Genomic DNA, 20826 nt, shown 5'->3' on the forward strand with positions numbered 1-20826 from the left:
GTGCAAGAAGGAGCAGGAGGAGCACTGCCAGAGCCCTGCAAAATTACCTCCAGCAGGCCACAAATGTGCATGTGTCTGCTCAAACGATCAGAAACAGACTCAATGAGGGTGGTATGAGGGCCCGACGTCCACAGGTGGGGGTTGTGCTTACAGTCCAACACCGTGCAGGATGTTTGGCATTTGCCAGAGAACACCAAGATTGGCAAATTCGCCACTGGCGCCCTGTGCTCTTCACATATGAAAGCAGGTTCACACTGAGCACGTGACAAACGTGACAGTCTGGAGACGCCGTGGAGAACGTTCTGCTGCCTGCAACATCCTCCAGCATGACCGGTTTGGCGGTGGGTCAGTCATGGTCATTTCTTTGGGGAGCCGCACAGCCCTCCATGTGCTCGCCAGAGGTAGCCTGACTGCCATTAGGTACCGAGATGAGATCCTCAGACCCCTTGTGAGACCATATGCTGGTGCGGTTGGCCCTGGGTTCCTCCTAATGCAAGACAATGCTAGACCTCATGTGGCTGGAGTGTCTCAGCAGTTCCTGCAAGAGGAAGGCATTGATGCTATGGACTGGCCCGCCCGTTCCCCAGACCTGATACCAATTGAGCACATCTGGGACATCATGTCTCGCTCCATCCACCAACACCACGTTGCACCACAGACTGTCCAGGAGTTGGCGGATGCTTTAGTCCAGGTCTGGGAGGAGATCCCCCAGGAGACCATCCGCCACCTCATCAGGAGCATGCCCAGGCGTTGTAGTGAGGTCATACAGGCACGTGGAGGCCACACACACTACTGAGCCTCATTTTGACTTGTTTTAAGGGCATTACATCAAAGTTGGATCAGCCTATAGTGTGGTTTTCCACTTTCATTTTGAGTGTGACTCCAAATCCAGACCTCCATGCGTTGATACATTTGATTTCCATTGATAATTTGTGTGATTTTGTTGTCAGCACATTCAACTATGTAAAGAAAAAAGTATTTAATAAGAATATTTCATTCATTGAGTTTGAGTTTATTTTTATTTTTACAGGGACAGTGCACATTAATCAACGTTTCAGTAAAAGTGACGGTTTTAGCCAGCCGGCTAATTTTCAACCGCAGTCCCTGGGCAGGTTATTAAAAACAATTACAATATAGACAATAGCAACATAGAACAAGCAAGACATAGCAACATAGGACAAGCAAGACATAGTATACAGACAGAGCAACATAGAACAAAAAGCAGCAAGACAAAATTCATAAAAGCAACAAGACAAAATTCATAAAAGCAACAAAGTGTTTCCACACCTCACAAGCTACAGACAACAGACAACATGGAGAGCGGCAACACACAGCTAGGGACCATGTTCACAAATCTGAGTATCATAGAGTTGAAGTACAGTTTTGCTACCTCTGTAGTCAAACAATTTTGTATAAATCGGAAATTAGCTAGGTTGAATTTAGTTATTTGAATTACCTTTTTCACATGCTTTTTAAAAGAGAGGTTGGAATCAAGTATGATGCCAAGGTACTTAAAATCGGATACCACCTGGAGCTTCAGATCTTGGATGTGTTATTTTAGTGTTCCCTTTATTTTTTTGAGCAGTGTATAAATCATGCCTTCCATTTGACGAGCCTCTTCTGTTGGCACTCCAATATCTCCCATAAACATCACAAATGGTCCTTTTGTTCAATTAATTCCGTTCATATATATATCCAAAATGTCCATTTATTTAGTGCGTTTGATCGAGAAAAACACCGGTTCCAACTTGCGCAACGTGACTACAAAATATCTCAAAAGTTACCTGTAAACTTTGACAAAACATTTCATTACTTTTGTAATACAACTTTAGGTATTTTTTAAAGTAAATAATCGATAAAATTGAAGACTGAATGATCTGTGTTCAATACAGGAAGAAAACAAACTGACGCTAGCTTTCTGGTCACGCGCCTCTATCAAACAGTACACATGAAGTGACCCTTGTTCAAGATGGCCGTACTTCATTACACAAAGGAATAACCTGAACCAATTTCTAAAAACTGGTGACATCCAGTGGAAGCGGTAGGAACTGCAAACAAGTCCCTTAGAAATCTGGATTCCCAATGAAAACTAATTGAAAAGAGAGTGACCTCAAAAAAAAAATCTGAATGGTTTGTCCTCGGGGTTTCGCCTGTTACATAAGTTCTGTTATACTAACAGACATGACTCCAAACAGTTTTAGAAACTTAAGTGTGTTTTCTATCCAAATCTACTAATAATATGCATATCTTGACTTCTGGGGATGAGTAGCAGGCAGTTGAATTTGGGCATGCTTTTCATCCAAAATTCCAAATGCTGCCCCCTATTCTAGAGAAGTTTTTTTAAACGGCACTGACTGCCACTGATACAGTGGTGTGAATGGTGTGTCTAGACCCCTTAAACTCACTGCTTGTTTTCATTGTTCCCCTCCAATCAGGGACTGATTTAGACCTGGCACACAGATTACAGTCTTTTCATTGACTTATTTTTACAGAAATAGCCATATGCTTTCCAAACAACGTTTTCCCACGATTGAATAATAAAATATATGCCTGGCTGGGCCTCTACTTTTCACTGACAGTCACAACTGTTAGGGAAAAGCTTAGCCCCCTATAAGCCTATGTCAAGCTACTATCACCCATAGTAGAAAAGGTAACCAATTCTATTGGTCAGCTTGTCGAGAATGAATTAGCCCAAAGACTCTTGGACAGTTGTGGGACGATAGAAATTCATGCAACCAGTAGGCCTAGGGTACATAATTTTTTTTGACCCCTACGGAATGGGTTTCCCTAAACCGGGACACTTGTTGCTAACGTGCACAAATGTAACTAGAATGACGTTGTATACAACAGCCAACTTTCCAGGACATAGACATGTCTTAAATGGGCAGAAAGCGTAAATTCTTGTTAATCTAACATGCTGGTCCAATTACAATTGCTATTACAGTGAAAAAATACCATGCTATTGTTTGAGGCGAGAACAGAGTTCACTTAATTCGGATCCGTGCAATGAACTGAGAACCCCGCTGGCTTTATGGACAGGAACAATATATCCGGAGAGCGCCATGATTCTGTAAAATAGAGTATATTACAGTCTCTTATGTCTCTCTGAAAGGAGATCCTCGCTCTGAGCTCGTCTACTTTGCTGTCCAGGAATTAAACGTTAGCAAGTAATATACTCGGAAGCTGTGGATGGTTTGCTCGCTGCCTGAGCCCGACTAGGACCCCACGTCTCCTCACTCTAATGCGGCATCAACGTTTTGGTATAGCACCCAGGATGAGTGGGGCTGCCTCGGGGAGTCCAAAGGATTCAGGTCAGGGAAGTCGAATTTCTGGTTGAATTTCTGGTGAGTGACCAACAATCTAATGTCCAAAACGTATTTTTGGCTGTAGGTAATAATACTAGAAATGTTCTGATCAAATAATGTAACAAATAACAAAACTGCACAGTTGGCCTCGGAGCTAGAAAGAAGGTGACTGTTGATCGAGACAGAGAATGGAGAAAAGACACAAAGGTGGAGAAGACACAAAGGTGGAGAAGACACAAAGGTGGAGAAGACACAAAGGTGGAGAAGACACAAAGGTGGAGAAGACACAAAGGTGGAGAAGACACAAAGGTGGAGAAGACACAAAGGTGGAGAAGACACAAAGGTGGAGAAGACACAAAGGTGGAGAAGACACAAAGGTGGAGTGAGACCGGTGAAAGGAGAAATCGAGTGGGGTCAAAGTCAGAGGGAGATAGAGAGAAAGAGAGGGGGGAGAGAGGAAATCAGAGTAGAGTGCAAGAGAGATGTGCAGCAGATGTGAGATATGGCCGTTTCGGAAGGCATGCGGCGGGCTAAGTACTCAGTCAGTCGACCAACTCACTTCTTGACGTTCTTGACCTTCATGCTGGCCGTGCTGCTGCAGGAGCGCAGGAGGGGCTCGGTGCTCAGCTCGGGGACCTCAGCACTCCGCGCCTGCATGTTGCAAAAGAAATGTATACCCGTAAATAAATGACCTGTGACAACTCCATGAGTTGACCTGCATGCAAGAGGAACCTAGGGACAGCGCAAAGCAAAACTGTTCAAAGAAAAAATGTTGTGACAAGCTACTTTTTATATATTTTTAGTTGTTATATTTTTTTTATGTTAATTGGACAGAGAACGTGACAGAGTGGAAGTCAGGAGACTGCGTTAGAAGGACAGTCGGTCAGATTTAAACATTGCTAGACCACTCATGGCCCCTACTTGCTAAGTCTGACCCCTGAAACCACGACAGAGGCTAATCTATGACAGAGGGAGGTTAAAATGCATTTGACGACATTAAATCATATAATCCTGTGTCAACACAGACCGCCAGGGAAGGGATAAGAGCAGCACTAAGTTAACAGAGAGAAAGAAGTCGATCCAGAGATGGTAAAGAACGAGCGAGAGATAGTAAGGAAAGTAAAGAATGAGGGAGAGAGAGAGAGCAAGAGAGAGAGAGGACAGGATGAGAATGTGGGGAAGTTTGGTCTCTTTCTAGCTGGCTGCAGCCAAAGACAGTGAAGGTGATATGCAGAAAAGCATTCCCAATGAGGTCAGAGAGACAGGAGCCAGGTGGGCCGGGGTACAAAGAGCATCCTGTCAGGCCTGCACTAGCTGTGAATGGGAATACAGTGGAGAGAAAATGTATTTGATACACTGCAGATTTTGCAGGTTTTCCTACTTACAAAGCATGTAGAGGTCTGTCATTTTTATCATAGGTACACTTCAACTGTGAGAGACGGAATCTAAAACAAAAATCCAGATAATCACATTGTATGATTTTTAAGTAATTAATTTGCATTTTATTGCATGACATAAGTATTTGATCACCTACCAACCAGTAAGAATTCCGGCTCTCACAGACCTGTTAGATTTTCTTTAAGAATCCCTCCTGTTCTCCACTCATTACCTGTATTAACTGTACCTGTTTGAACTCGTTACCTGTATAAAAGACACCTGTCCACACACTCAATCAAACAGACTCCAACCTCTCCACAATGGCCAAGACCAGGGAGCTGTGTAAGGACATCAGGGACAAAAATGTAGACCTGCACAAGGCTGGGATGGGCTACAGGACAATAGGCAAGCAGCTTGGTGAGAAGGCAACAACTGTTGGCGCAATTATTAGAAAATGGAAGAAGTTCAAGATGACGGTTAATCACCCTCGGTCTGGGGCTCCATGCAAGATCTCACCTCGTGTGGCATCAATGATCATGAGGAAGGTGAGGGATCAGCCCAGAACTACAAGGCAGGACCTGGTCAATGACCTGAAGACAGCTGGGACCACAGTCTCAAAGAAAATTATTAGTAACACACTACGCCGTCATGGATTAAAATCCTGCAGCGCATGCAAGGTCCCCCTGCTCAAGCCAGCGCATGTCCAGGCCCATCTGAAGTTTGCCAATGACCATCTGGATGATCCAGAGGAGGAATGGGAGAAGGTCATGTGGTCTGATGAGACAAAAATAGAGCTTTTTGGTCTAAACTTCACTCGCCGTGTTTGGAGGAAGAAGAAGGATGAGTACAACCCCAAGAACACCATCCCAACCATGAAGCATGGAGGTGGAAAAATCATTTTTTGGGGATGCTTTTCTGCAAAGGGGACAGGACAACTGCCCCGTATTGAGGGGAGGATGGGGCCATGTATTGCGAGATCTTGGCCAACAACCTCCTTCCCAGTAAGAGCATTGAAGATGGGTCGTGGCTAGGTCTTCCAGAATGACAATGACCCGAAACACACAGCCAGGGCAACTAAGGAGTGGCTCCGTAAGAAGCATCTCATGGTCCTGGAGTGGCCAAGCCAGTCTCCAGACCTGAACCCAATATAAAATCCTTGGAGGAAGCTGAAAGTCCGTATTGCCCAGCGACAGCCCTGAAACCTGAAGGATCTGGAGAAGGTCTGTATGGAGGAGTGGGCCAAAATCCCTGCTGCAGTGTGTGCAAAACTGGTCAAGAACTACAGGAAACGTATGATCTCTGTAATTGCAAACAAAGGTTTCTATACCAAATACTAAGTTCTGCTTTTCTGATGTATCAAATACTAATGTCATGCAATAAAATGCAAATGAAGTGCTTAAAAATCATACATCATACGATTTTCTGGATTTTTGTTTTAGATTCCGTCTCTCACAGTTGAAGTGTAAGTATGATAAAAATGACAGACCTCTCCATGCTTTGTAAGTAGGAAAACCTGCAAAATCAGCAATCAAATACTTGTTCTCCCCACTGTATATATTTGTTTAGCCTGTGTGCCAGTCCCTTTCTGTTCTTTCCGCTTTAGCCGACTCCATTGTCATTGCTGTTTGGCATCGAAAATGTTTCCGCTAAAGTAAATACAGTGAAAACCAGGCTCGTAAGAGCTACTAGGAGCAGGGAAACACTGGTAGCAACCACTTCATTTCTTCCCCTAGGGGAGAGACAAGAAAGGCTTATGAAGTCGAGCCAAAACATTCCCAGAAGTTGTACCTATAAAATATTCAACTGCGTCTTAAAGAAGGCAAGGTCTCTTCAAGGCTGGCCAAATAAAGGAACTCCCTGAACACTTGAGTTGGTAGATATTATGCACAGTAGCCTCTGTCGCATTAAGTGACGCTGATTGTGAAGTATTTTGGTTATGTATTGCACTTTCACATTTAGGCGTTATTCAAATATACATTATTTCTCGATTAACAACTGGTAAATTTGCCTAGTCACATGCAGCATGTACATTTTTCCTTCTAGGCCTATCTGCATTTAAGTAAGCCAGTGATAACGCATGGTCTTTTGCAGTAACGACCGGACCAATGTGCATTCGGTCAACCGTTATGACACGTCGAGAACTTGGCAGAGTTATTGATCTTTTCATCCTCTGAAATACCACACAACCACCACAGCCTGACACGTATGTCTGCTCCTGCCATTTCGGCATACTGCTACCCACTGTGACTGCTAACTATTCACAAGTATCGGTACCCCTTCATAATAACAAAATACAAACTATAACAAAGAACAGTAGATATGCCAATGTTTCAAAACTGATCAACGTTCATTAGTGGTAGAGATATGGCTGTGTCTGTGTGCCATCTTGCACCCCATACCCTATATAGGGAATAGGGTGCAATTTGGGACACTAACTGTCTCTCTGCCACTGTATTGAATGTTTGTGGTTCCAAAGTGAGCATGGTGGCAGCCAACTGTCATGTTACCATGGAGACGGCCTCATTTCAGCTAGCATGTTGATGAATGCAGCTCAGTTTGAGTGAAAAAAAATATACTTCAGCTTGGATGGAATTGAAATAATGAATGATTTCAGCAAATGAATGAGTTAAGATATCATATCACTAATGGAGACTTTGGCGTATTGATGGGATAACTTGAATTATATATGAGAGGGGTTACATTAATTGATTCATATCTATCTTATAATAATTAGATTAATATTGAATCTGATTTAAGTGGTTTGTTTAAACACTACAATGTCCTCATTACAATTCTTCTTAAGTTTAGCCTACATATACTGAACGCAAGTTCGTTCATGTAAGGAAATCAGTCAATTGAAACAAATACATTAGGCTGTAATCTATAGATTTCACATTAATGGGCATAGGCCCACCCACTGGGGAGCCAGGGCCCAGCCAGGCCCAGCCAGTCAGTTAGCAGCCCCCCCCCACACACACAAAAAGTCTTAATAACAGACAGAAATACTCCTCAGTTTCAGACATTCCGGGTGGCTGGTTTTAGACGATCCCACAGGTGAAGAAGCCGGATGAGGTGGTTTCGGCTGGTGTGGTTACACGTGTTCTGCGGTTGTAATGCCGGCGGGATGTGCTGGCCAAATTCTCTAAATCAACGTTGGGGGCGGCTTATGGTTGAGAAATGAACATTAAATTCTTTGGCATCAGCTCTGGTGGACATTCCTGCAGTGAGGATGCCAATTGCATGCTTCCTTAAAACTTGAAGCATCTGTGGCATTGTGTTGTGTAACAAAACCACACATTTTAGACTGGTATTTTATTGTTCCCAGCACGAGGTGCACCTGTGCAATGATCTGATTAAAGAGCATGCTTATTGATATGCCACACCTGTCAGGTGGATAGATTATCTTGGCAATGGAAAAATGCTCACTAACAGGGATGAAAACTTATTTGTGCACAACATGGAACATTTCTGGGCTCTTATTTCAGCTCACTTTGCTTTTATATTTGTGTTCAGTGTACATAAATAATGTACAATAGATTAGGTTCTGATACATCCCCACTACTTCTAAAGTTACATTATTGATGTCCATGAGAGGCATCATCATCATTTCACAATTGGGAGCTGAGGCTTGGATGTTGATGCAGCATTTCAGTTTGACATCAAGACATTTCCCTAACAGTTAAGACAATCAGTTCATTAAAAGGAGACTGAGATAACATGGTGTCAGGGAGCCAACGAGCCCCAATCAAAGAGGAGCCTTGTTGTCTAAGTACTGAATGTTTGATTAGCACTGACACTGTCGGGGTCTCTCTAAGCTGGGATGCTGTGTGTGTGTGTGTGTGTGTGTCTCTCTCTCGCTCACAACTGGGACCTCACGATACGCATTGTGATTCTCACTATTCTATATGCATTGAGATTTGATACTACGATTATTATATGTACACTACCGTTCAAACTTTTGGGGTCACTTAGAAATGTCCTTGTTTTTGAAAGGAAAGCACTTTTTTTGTCCATTTAAAATAACATAAAAATGATCAGAAATACAGTGTAGACATTGTTTATGTTGTAAATGACTATTGTAGCTGGAAACGGCAGATTTTTTTCTGGAATATCTACATAGGCGTACAGAGGCCCATTATCAGCAACCATCACTCCTGTGTTCCAATGGCACGTTGTGTTAGCTCATCCAAGTTTATCATTTTAAAAGGCTAAACGATCAATAGAAAACCCTTTTGCAATTATGTTAGCCCAGCTGAAAACTGTTGTGTTGATTAAAGAAGCAATAAAACTGGCCTTCTATAGACCAGTTGAATATCTGAAGCATCAGAATTTTGTGGGTTCGATTACAGACTCAAACGGGCCAGAAACAAATAACTTTCTTCTGAAACTCGTCAGTCTATTCTTGTTCTTCTGAACGTTAGTGTGCATATATATATATATATATACGTGTGTGTGTGTGTGTGTGTGTGTGTGTACACGGGTCTCTGCCAGTGGTCTCATCTCACCATGGCGCTGATGGTCTCCTCCCAGTCAGGTCTCTCTCGGGGGTAGACCAGGCGGGCCAGCTCAGGCACTATGTCGTCCTCCTCTGGGTGACGCCCTGGCCTCAGGCCCCTTGAGGAGAGCAAGAGGAAGGGAGGGGCAGGGGGGGAGGAGCGAGAGGGAATTTGAATTTCAATCCAGTTTATTGACTCAATATCATACTTTCTAAGAAACACATGAAAACAGCAAAAATTGCTTTAATACCAAAACTGCTCACACATTAGGCTAAATTCCTGTTTCAAAAGAGGGTGAGAGAACAAGAGAGACTTTCAGATGCTCTTACTGCGTCAGCAAAAACACTATATAGAAAACACAGAACCCGCCTCAACAAAAACCAAACCTCACCAGTCCTCCCAGCCAACTCTCAAGATAAAAACACTGATATATATGGTCATTTATTGTCAACTCAATATGGAAGCCACAAGTTCAAAGGTACCCTAGAGGCTGGTGTGTGTGTTGGTTGTCCTTGTGGGGACCTTAAATCGTCCCCACAAGGATAGTAAAAAAAGGACAATTTTCCCTCGTGGGGCCATTTCCCACATCCCCATGAGCACAAAGGGTATTTTTTTGTTGTTTGTTTTGTTTTGTTTGAATTTTACCCCTTTCGTAGTATCCAATTGTTTAGTAGCTACTATCTTGTCTCATCGCTACAACTCCCGTACGGGCTCGGGAGAGACGAAGGTTGAAAGTCATGCGTCCTCCGATACACAACCCAACCAAGCCGCACTGCTTCTTAACACAGCGCGCATCCAACCCGGAAGCCAGCCGCACCAATGTGTTGGAGGAAACACCGTGCACCTGACAACCTTGGTTAGCGCGCACTGCGCCCGGCCCGCCACAGGAGGCGCTGGTGGGCAATGAGAAAAGGATATCCCTACCGGCCAAGCCCTCCCTAACCCGGACGACGCTATGCCAATTGTGCGTCGCCCCACGGACCTCCCGGTCGCGGCCGTTTACAACAGAGCCTGGGCACAAACCCAGAGTCTCTGATGGCACAGCTGGCGTTGCAGTACAGCGCCCTTAACCACTGCGCCACCCGGGAGGCCCAAAGGGTATTTTACGCTTAGGGGCTGGGGTTACAGTAAGTGATAAGGGTTAGGTTTTGGGTTTGGGAAAAATAGGAGATTGAATGGCAATGTATTTTAGGTCCCCACGAGAATAGAACAGAACGTGTGTTATATGACACCTTGGAGTCTGGCACTTTGACCAGAACATGTTAATGGATGTATCATTTCAATTAGACGAGATGCCATAACCCATTAGTTGGCACTGAGGATGGAACACACACACAGAGTGTGTGAAAGACATGCGGACAGTGAGGGTGTAACATAGCCTGTCACACATTCACTTGTGAAAGGAGGATTGTGCTGGTCTGTGTGTGCTCACACCATATTTTATACATAGATGCAGCCATAAGGAGACCAAACAGGTTTTTTGTGTGTGTGTGTGTGTGTGTGTCAGCTGGATACTGTGTGTGCAAAGGCCAAATAGCACCTTCAATGGGAGGAACGTCAATGTTATTATGTGCGGAGGCAAAGTAGCACTTTCACAGAGGGAGAATGTCAATGTGATTTAGCCATTGAGCCATCAAAGAAACGTTCTGGCCTCTCACATCATTTGCCTCTCTGATAATAAGGACTTGAGAATAGAGCCTATAGGTGTGAGGCGAGATTGAACTATAATCAAAGGCTGTGGGGCCAGAGTTGATGGAACCTACAATTCCTATTTAGTAACGCAACAGCCAGACCTGCTGACCTGAAAAGTGGCAGCATTAACTGCCACTGTCGCTGCCAACAGTCTCACATAGGTCACTACATAGGAAATGGGGTGCATCCTATCTTTGAAAAGTGCTGTACTATATAGGGAATAGGGTGCTCTTTGAGACACACCTATGGAACTGAGAACCACATGATAGAGCTGCGATTGACTTTGGCCATAAACTCTGGGAATCATACTGGTGATGGTATTAACAGGGTGGAGGGACTGTAGCCAGTGGTGATGATATTAACAGGGTGGACGGACTGTAGCCAGTGGTGATGAGTCATCTGTATGCAAAGCAGAGACTTCAGAAGGAATAAATCCGATTAACCTTGGTAAACCTGACATGAGGCTTGAGTCTAGTGTGGAATATATACTTTACACCTCGCATGAGGAGGAGTGGATAATGCGGATGACAGGTCATGTGTGGTCTACTATGAAACCTACATAGCAGTGTTATAACACTGACATAACTTGATGCAACTCAAGCTTTCACCCACACACACAGCATTGGTCCTCATGTAACAGCCAATTCGTGTTCAGATAAGAGTCATGTGATTAAACTGATCTATCTTCAGAAATGCTGACACAGTAGGCCACTTTTTCACCACTTTTTGAAGCACAAACTGACTACCATGATGATGATGCCTAAATGGAGGAATGAAACCACAAAGAACAACCATTTACCCGACCGGCCTTCTATGTTTGACTTCCAAGAGCCTTTTTGTACGTGGGGAAAGAACGTACAAACAGTCCGTACAATGTCTTGGCATGCTGCCTGGTACTAATAAAACCACACTGTCAACCCTCCTCCAGCAACCCACACCAAACTGCTGATCCTGACTCTGGAAACTGAAGGCAGGCACACAGCTTTATCTGGGAAAGAGAAACACACCCCCTCCCCCGCCACCGCTTGACCTCACACACACACACACACACACCATGAAAATGTTCTCTCTCACAAACACCCCCCCCCCTCCCCCCCCGGGGTGTATATGTATGAGGGGATGACCTCAAACTGTCAGCTTCAATACAGGTCTGGAGATGGGGCTGCTTGCATCTCAAATCAGACAGAGGAGGAGGAGAAAGTAGACAGAGAGACAGAGAGAATGGAGGGAAAGACCAAGATACAGAGGGAGCAGAGAGGGAGAGACCCTGGGAGCAGCAAGCAGCTTGCTGCATTATGACACTGACTCTAATACTGCACTCAGCCAGCCACCTCTAACCACTGACCCTGACACATACCACAACACCACTAATTGGAACGAGGACTGACAACTGATCCGGGTAGGGAGCTGACCCTGATGTTGGAGGATGTTGTTATCCTGTTCCATACATGCTGTAAATTGTGCTGGTAGTGTACAGTATATTTTTATGAGCCGTAAACGGCTAAACAGACAAAGCCAAAACATAAAAGGGCAAAACACCAACCAAGGCTAGGGTCTCTATCTCTATTATTATCATTATTATTATTATTATTAAGGCCTTGATTGGTTGAATCAGATGTTAGAGAACAGCCAAAGGGCCCAGCACTAACAATGGATGTGGAAAATCACAACAGGATTAAGGACATCCTGCATTGAATAAGCCCAGTATGATGCATGTGGGGGAGAGTCATAGCACAGCCTCCATTGTCTTGTGACACACAGTGAGCTACGCATGCCCGCACACACACAGTGAGCTACGCACGCCCGCACACACACAGTGAGCTACGCACGCCCGCACACACACAGTGAGCTACGCACGCCCGCACGCACAGTGAGCTACGCACGCCCGCACGCAGAGTGAGCTACGCACGCCCGCACAGTGAGCTACGCACGCCCGCGCACGCACAGTGAGCTACGAGCGCCCGCGCACGCACAGTGAGCTACGAGCGCCCGCGCACGCACAGTGAGCTACGAGCGCGCACACACAGTGAGCTACGAGCGCGCACACACAGTGAGCTACGAGCGCGCACACACAGTGAGCTACGAGCGCGCACACAGTGAGCTACGAGCGCGCACACAGCGAGCGCGCGCACACAGCGAGCGCGCGCACACAGCGAGCGCGCACACAGCGAGCACGCACACAGCGAGCACGCACACAGCGAGCACGCACACACACACACTCCCTCCCTCCCTGTCTCCCCAAGGAGGTCGTTAAGTCAGTCAGACCAATAAAGGTGGTTACACACACACACCCCCAGTTACCTTAGGCTGGCCATCTGTTGTACCTAGGAATAAACTCCCTTTCTCTTCTGTTTCCACTGTAATTCCATTGAAGAAAAAACTAGTTGTGGACCTCATACGACCAATAGCGTAGTAATTCACCCACAGGCAAAGTAGAGCTGCTTTGAAGACTAATCTTCCAACTGCACATTACAGATGTATCCCAAACAAATAAAGATAGTGAATCTCAAGGGAGAGTGAACAGCCCGGTGTTCCAGTTTCTTGGTCCCAGGTCTGCTGTCTTGCCAACCCCTACAGTCATTGTCACCCTATTGCTTGGAGTTGGCAAGACCACATAAACAGATCTGGGACCAGGCAAGTGTTCCACAGCACCAGGGCTGAAAGAATGTCCTTAATCTGCTTGTGTTATTAACCCTAACCTCAACCCTACAGCCGATGAGGAGCGTGGAGGCTGAAGCATAAAATGTAACGTTTTTACGTATTACAAGTAGAATAAAGAAAGAGGCTTTTGGATATTCATGATTAACGAAAAAGACTGTAGCACTTCTCTAAGATTTTTGGCGGCATCTACGCCTGAGTTGGATAAATTGACATCTAGGGCTACATGCATCAAAAAAGAACATCTCTCAGTAAGAGGTAGGCTATGAGACGTCCATCTCTCAGTAAGAGGTAGGCTATGAGACGTCCATCTCTCAGTAAGAGGTAGGCTATGAGACGTCCATCTCTCAGTAAGAGGTAGGCTATGAAACGTCCATCTCTCAGTAAGAGGTAGGCTATGAGACGTCCATCTCTCAGTAAGAGGTAGGCTATGAGACGTCCATCTCTCAGTAAGAGGTAGGCTATGAGACGTCCATCTCTCAATAAGAGGTAGGCTATGAGACGTCCATCTCACAGTAAGAGGTAGGCTATGAGACGTCCATCTCTCAGTAAGAGGTAGGCTATGAGACGTCCATCTCACAGTAAGAGGTAGACTATGAGACGTCCATCTCTCAGTAAGAGGTAGGCTATGAGACGTCCATCTCTCAGTAAGAGGTAGGCTATGAGACGTCCATCTCTCAGTAAGAGGTAGGCTATGAGACGTCCATCTCTCAGTAAGAGGTAGGCTATGAGACGTCCATCTCTCAGTAAGAGGTAGGCTATGAGACGTCCATCTCTCAGTAAGAGGTAGGCTATGAGACATCCATCTCTCAGTAAGAGGTAGGCTATGAGACGTCCATCTCTCAGTAAGAGGTAGGCTATGAGACGTCCATCTCTCAGTAAGAGGTAGGCTATGAGACGTCCATCTCTCAGTAAGAGGTAGGCTATGAGACGTCCATCTCTCAGTAAGAGGTAGACTATGAGACGTCCATCTCTCAGTAAGAGGTAGGCTATGAGACGTCCATGTCTCAGTAAGTGGTAGGCTATGAAACGTCCATTTCACAGTAAGAGGTAGGCTATGAGACGTCCATCTCTCAGTAAGAGGTAGGCTATGAGACGTCCATCTCTCAGTAAGAGGTAGGCTATGAGACGTCCATCTCTCAGTAAGAGGTAGGCTATGAGACGTCCATCTCACAGTAAGAGGTAGGCTATGAGACGTCCATCTCACAGTAAGAGGTACGCTATGAGACGTCCATCTCACAGTAAGAGGTAGGCTATGAGACGTCCATCTCTCAATAAGAGGTAGGCTATGAGACGTCCATCTCTCAGTAAGAGGTAGGCTATGAGACGTCCATCTCTCAGTAAGAGGCAGGCTATGAGATGTCCAGCTGCTTGGTGCTGCCACGATAGGGGCATTAAGGAGAATATTCTTAAGATTCTCTCTTGCTTTTGGCAACACTGGCACACAGTGGATACACGCCACCCTTTGCAATAGACGGGTTAGCTGACATAGAGTTTTCATGAAAACTATGTTCACTCACCGATAGAGCAGAAGTATGAGTGTTATGATTCTGGACGGTCTAATAGTTAGCAACACTGACAAGCTGCTGCCATGTAGGGAATCGTAGGTGGCTTGTTTCAGCTAGTACCTTGTCATGTCTATGCTAATATGTAAAAAAATATATTATTATTTAAAAATGTAGCTTGCTAAACAACAACGTATTTGAGAGACAAGTGTTGATTGTGCAAATGTATTTATGTTGTCAATCCTTTGACTCTAAGCCACACCTGCCTGTTTTGCTCCACAGTTGCGCGCGCATTGGTTTTGTTATTAAATAATCCTCCCGTCGACGCCAAGGAAGAAAAGCCCTTTGATTATTAGGGTAGGAGATTGGAGGGGGAACCACCTGAGCGCTGCTGAGTAGAAGTGAGTGGTAGTACTTTGCTGGACTGCAGCTAGATGGGGCTGAAGAGCTGAAAGTCTGCTCTGACTGGGACGTCATTCATCTAGTGAGCAGGACATGTTGTTGTGATCTACAGCAGTGTTCCGCAACATCTGGTCCACGGACCGGTGCTGGTCCATGGGATGTTTCAGGTCGGTCCCTAAGATTTACTGACACTAACTTAGTCAGGTCTAAAGTGTGAGTTTGAATGTAAGCGCCCCCCCGCTCCTTTTCCAAGAAGGAAAAACACTTGCTGGTATTTGGTTCCTTGAGGCAACCTGATCTACAGCTAGAGCAGGAACGGGCAACTTTGATGGGGTTGGGGGCTACAAAAAAAAAAACGTAACTCTGTGTACCCACATCCATATCCACACATGCAGTCAAAGCCATCCCTAACCTTTAGGGTGACCTAAGGGATTTTTTTGGGGGGATACGACAGGGTCGGATTAAAAGTAAGAAAAACAGTGATTTTCAAAACTTGCAACGAGTTTCTATCCAGAGGGAGTGTATTTTATTGCTCCCCACGTCACCTCGAATCTCAGTGTTTAAAAATCAATGTTGTTGATGTCATTGGGTAGGACTACAAGAAGAAGCAATGCATTGTTTTCACATACACTGAGTATACCGGAGATGTCCTTTGGGTAGTGGACCATTCTTGATACAGACAGGAAACTGTTGACTGTGAAAAACCCTACAGGGTTGCAGTTCTAGACACAAACCGGTGCCCCTGGCACCTACTACCATAACCCATTCAAAGGCACTCAAATATTGTGTCTTGCCCATCCACCCTCTGAATGGAACACATACACAATCCATGTCTCTGTTGTCTCAAGGCTTAATTTAAAACCCCTTCTTTAACCTGTCTCTTCCCCTTCTTCTACACTGATTGAAGTGGATTTAACAAGTGATATCTATAAGGGATCAAAGCTTTCACCTGGATTCACCTGGTCAGTCTGTCATGGACAGAGCAGGTGTTCTTAATGTTTTATATACTCAGAGGTGAGAGGTAATGTGCTGGAAATAATGGGGTTGAAAAGTGGTGGAATTGCCCTTTAATGGACTAAATTTAATGGACTAAATTTAGAAAGAAAAAAAATGCTTGTGTGTAGCCATTAGCCTACAGTATTGTGGCGTAGTAGGTAAACAACTCTCGATTCGTATTCAGGACTCCTCTCCTGAGCTCATTTTATTTCAACGCCCTTGAGGAGAGTAGAAAAGTATTGGAAAGCAAATAACCACAGCGGAGAGAAAGGAGTGGGACGGAACATTATTAGTAAGCGGTGCACGTGGCGGGCAGGATGGGGGACAGGAAGGGGGTGACGCAAGTCCCAAAATAGTGCCATGCTCTGGTCTAGGAGGGTCACCGAGGGAAGAGAGGGAATGAGAGAGAAGGAGAAACAAATAGATAAACTGAGCAAGAGCTGATATATAGAAGTAGGCCGATCGGGGAAGCTAGAAGTGAGATAGAAAGGGACAGAGATGTCCTAAGCAGAGAGCAAGAGATGGCGTGTGTGTGTGTACCGAATGTGCCTGTATGCTAGAGAGCATAGTGGGACTGGGAAGGCTATAAAACCTTACTGTGTTCTTCCCTAGGGGAAGAAGATCAATCGACACGAGCAGACCCATCCTAACAATGACATTTACTGTCAGTCTCTCTCATCGAATGAGAACACAAACCTGCTCTGCCTTCCTCTCCACCTCTGCTGTAAAATGTTGGGCTAATATCTAATGTATGCTAAACCGCTGCTGCCATGGCAACCCCCCCCGCGCGCACGCACACAGGATTTGGTCTCCGTTCAACACCAGGAGAATGTGTAGTGGGGTTGAACGGGCTGCTGTAATCCTCAGGGAGGGGACCATTCCTGTAGACCCCCTTCACTATCAAATGAACAGAGCCATGCTGCCACGTGAACACACAATCTCACTCACACAAAGCCAGACACGCACAACTGCAATCAGACACACACAATCAGACATGCCCATGCACTCAGACATGGAAACACACACCCCAACTCCTACACACGTATAAGCCTGCAAACACACCCTCTAACAATCACAAACAGGCCAGTGTAGCAGGGAGGAAAGGTCAAAGGGGCTGGTCTGAATACGAGGGAGCAAGCTGAGCATCAATAAGGGGAGGAGGAAAGAGGGGTGAACTGTCATGCAGCCAGGCAGTGGCTGGCTGGCTGTCTGAGGAGCACTTGGTGCATCATCTGTGTCTCTGTCAAAGGCATGCAGAGGAGTGGGTGGAGGGACAGACACCAGGTGGACATCTCAATGGTGCTTCTCCATAGTGAGCTGTGGTTGTGCTTTAAAATCCAGCTAGCAGCATGGCCATGCTCCGATAGAGAAAACAAGCCCTCCAAAAATGAAGATGAATGAGTGTGTACAGGAGGTGGGTATAGAACCTACAATAGGCTCTCAAAGTGTGTGCACCCCAGTGTGTTAAGCGTGCGTGCTTTCCCACACCACCCGATATGTCTGGGGTTTGGCCGGGTAGGCCGTCATTGCAAATAAAAATGTATTCTTAACTGACTTGCCTAGTTAAATAAAGGTTAAATAAATATGCGCATGCTACTGGGAGTGGGTTGGAATGTGTAGCTTATGCTATCCTATACCTGGGACTGAGTTGGAATGTGAATCCTATACCTGGGACTGAGTTGGAATGTGAATCCTATACCTGGGACTGAGTTGGAATGTGAATCCTATACCTGGGACTGAGTTGGAATGTGAATCCTATACCTGGGAGTGGGTTGGAATGTGAATCCTATACCTGGGACTGAGTTGGAATGTGAATCCTATACCTGGGAGTGGGTTGGAATGTGAATCCTATACCTGGGAGTGGGTTGGAATGTGAATCCTATACCTGGGAGTGGGTTGGAATGTGAATCCTATACCTGGGAGTGGGTTGGAATGTGAATCCTATACCTGGGACTGAGTTGGAATGTGAATCCTATACCTGGGACTGAGTTGGAATGTGAATCCTATACCTGGGACTGAGTTGGACTGTGAATCCTATGCCTGTGAGTGGGTTGGAATGTGAATCCTATACCTGGGACTGAGTTGGAATGTGAATCCTATACCTGGGACTGAGTTGGAATGTGAATCCTATAACCTGGGAGTGGGTTGGAATGTGAATCCTATACCTGGGACTGAGTTGGAATGTGAATCCTATACCTGGGACTGAGTTGGAATGTGAATCCTATACCTGGGACTAAGTTGGAATGTGAATCCTATACCTGGGACTGAGTTGGAATGTGAATCCTATACCTGGGACTGAGTTGGAATGTGAATCCTATACCTGGGAGTGGGTTGGAATGTGAATCCTATACCTGGGAGTGGGTTGGAATGTGAATCCTATACCTGGGAGTGGGTTGGAATGTGAATCCTATACCTGGGACTGAGTTGGAATGTGAATCCTATACCTGGGACTGAGTTGGAATGTGAATCCTATACCTGGGACTGAGTTGGAATGTGAATCCTATGCCTGTGAGTGGGTTGGAATGTGAATCCTATACCTGGGACTGAGTTGGAATGTGAATCCTATACCTGGGACTGAGTTGGAATGTGAATCCTATACCTGGGACTGGGTTGGAATGTGAATCCTATACCTGGGACTGGGTTGGAATGTGAATCCTATACCTGGGACTGAGTTGGAATGTGAATCCTATACCTGGGACTGAGTTGGAATGTGAATCCTATGCCTGTGAGTGGGTTGGAATGTGAATCCTATGCCTGGAAGTGGGTTGGAATGTGAATCCTATGCCTGGAAGTGGGTTGGAATGTGAATCCTATACCTGGGACTGAGTTGGAATGTGAATCCTATGCCTGTGAGTGTGTTGGAATGTGAATCCTATGCCTGGAAGTGGGTTGGAATGTGAATCCTATGCCTGGAAGTGGGTTGGAATGTGAATCCTATACCTGGGACTGAGTTGGAATGTGAATCCTATGCCTGTGAGTGTGTTGGAATGTGAATCCTATGCCTGGGAGTGGGTTGGAATGTGTATCCTATACCTGGGACTGAGTTGGAATGTGAATCCTATGCCTGGGAGTGGGTTGGAATGTGAATCCTATGCTTGGGAGTGGGTTGGAATGTGAATCCTATACCTGGGACTGAGTTGGAATGTGAATCCTATACCTGGGACTGAGTTGGAATGTGAATCCTATGCCTGGGAGTGGGTTGGAATGTGTATCCTTTGCCTGGGAGTGGGTTGGAATGTGAATCCTATGCCTGGAAGTGGGTTGGAATGTGAATCCTATGCCTGTGAGTGGGTTGGAATGTGAATCCTATACCTGAGACTGAGTTGGAATGTGAATCCTATGCCTGTGAGTGGGTTGGAATGTGAATCCTATACCTGAGACTGAGTTGGAATGTGAATCCTATGCCTGGGAGTGGGTTGGAATGTGTATCCTTTGCCTGGGAGTGGGTTGGAATGTGAATCCTATGCCTGGAAGTGGGTTGGAATGTGAATCCTATGCCTGTGAGTGGGTTGGAATGTGAATCCTATGCCTGGAAGTGGGTTGGAATGTGAATCCTATGCCTGTGAGTGGGTTGGAATGTGAATCCTATACCTGAGACTGAGTTGGAATGTGAATCCTATGCCTGTGAGTGGGTTGGAATGTGAATCCTATACCTGGGACTGAGTTGGAATGTGAATCCTATGCCTGTGAGTGGGTTGGAATGTGAATCCTATGCCTGGAAGTGGGTTGGAATGTGAATCCTATGCCTGTGAGTGGGTTGGAATGTGAATCCTATGCCTGGGACTGAGTTGGAATGTGAATCCTATGCCTGTGAGTGAGTTGGAATGTGAATCCTATACCTGGGACTGAGTTGGAATGTGAATCCTATGCCTGGGAGTGGGTTGGAATGTGTATCCTTTGCCTGGGAGTGGGTTGGAATGTGAATCCTATAACTGGAAGTGGGTTGGAATGTGAATCCTATGCCTGGGACTGAGTTGGAATGTGAATCCTATGCCTGGGAGTGGGTTGGAATGTGTATCCTTTGCCTGGGAGTGGGTTGGAATGTGTATCCTATGCCTGGAAGTGGGTTGGAATGTGTATCCTATGCCAGTGAGTGGGTTGGAATGTGAATCCTATGCCTGGGAGTGGGTTGGAATGTGTATCCTATGAATGAGAGTGGGTTGGAATGTGAATCCTATGAATGAGAGTGGGTTGGAATGTGAATCCTATGAATGAGAGTGGGTTGGAATGTGTATCCTTTGCCTGGGAGTGGGTTGGAATGTGAATCCTATGCCTGGAAGTGGGTTGGAATGTGAATCCTATGCCTGTGAGTGGGTTGGAATGTGAATCCTATACCTGAGACTGAGTTGGAATGTGAATCCTATGCCTGTGAGTGGGTTGGAATGTGAATCCTAT

General features: G+C 45.5%; 1 protein-coding gene across 1 annotated transcript in view; it reads right to left on the bottom strand.

Annotated features, from left to right (window-relative positions):
- The window catches only part of LOC135548718 (rho GTPase-activating protein 32-like), a 226397-nt gene that overhangs the window by 111070 nt on the left and 94501 nt on the right, over positions 1-20826 (bottom strand). The window contains 2 exon segments of the mRNA XM_064978581.1: positions 3865-3956; positions 9188-9296. Coding sequence (XP_064834653.1) covers positions 3865-3956; positions 9188-9296 — 201 coding nt within the window.

This window comes from Oncorhynchus masou, chromosome 11 (genome assembly GCF_036934945.1).
Source record: "Oncorhynchus masou masou isolate Uvic2021 chromosome 11, UVic_Omas_1.1, whole genome shotgun sequence".
NCBI lineage: Eukaryota > Metazoa > Chordata > Actinopteri > Salmoniformes > Salmonidae > Oncorhynchus > Oncorhynchus masou.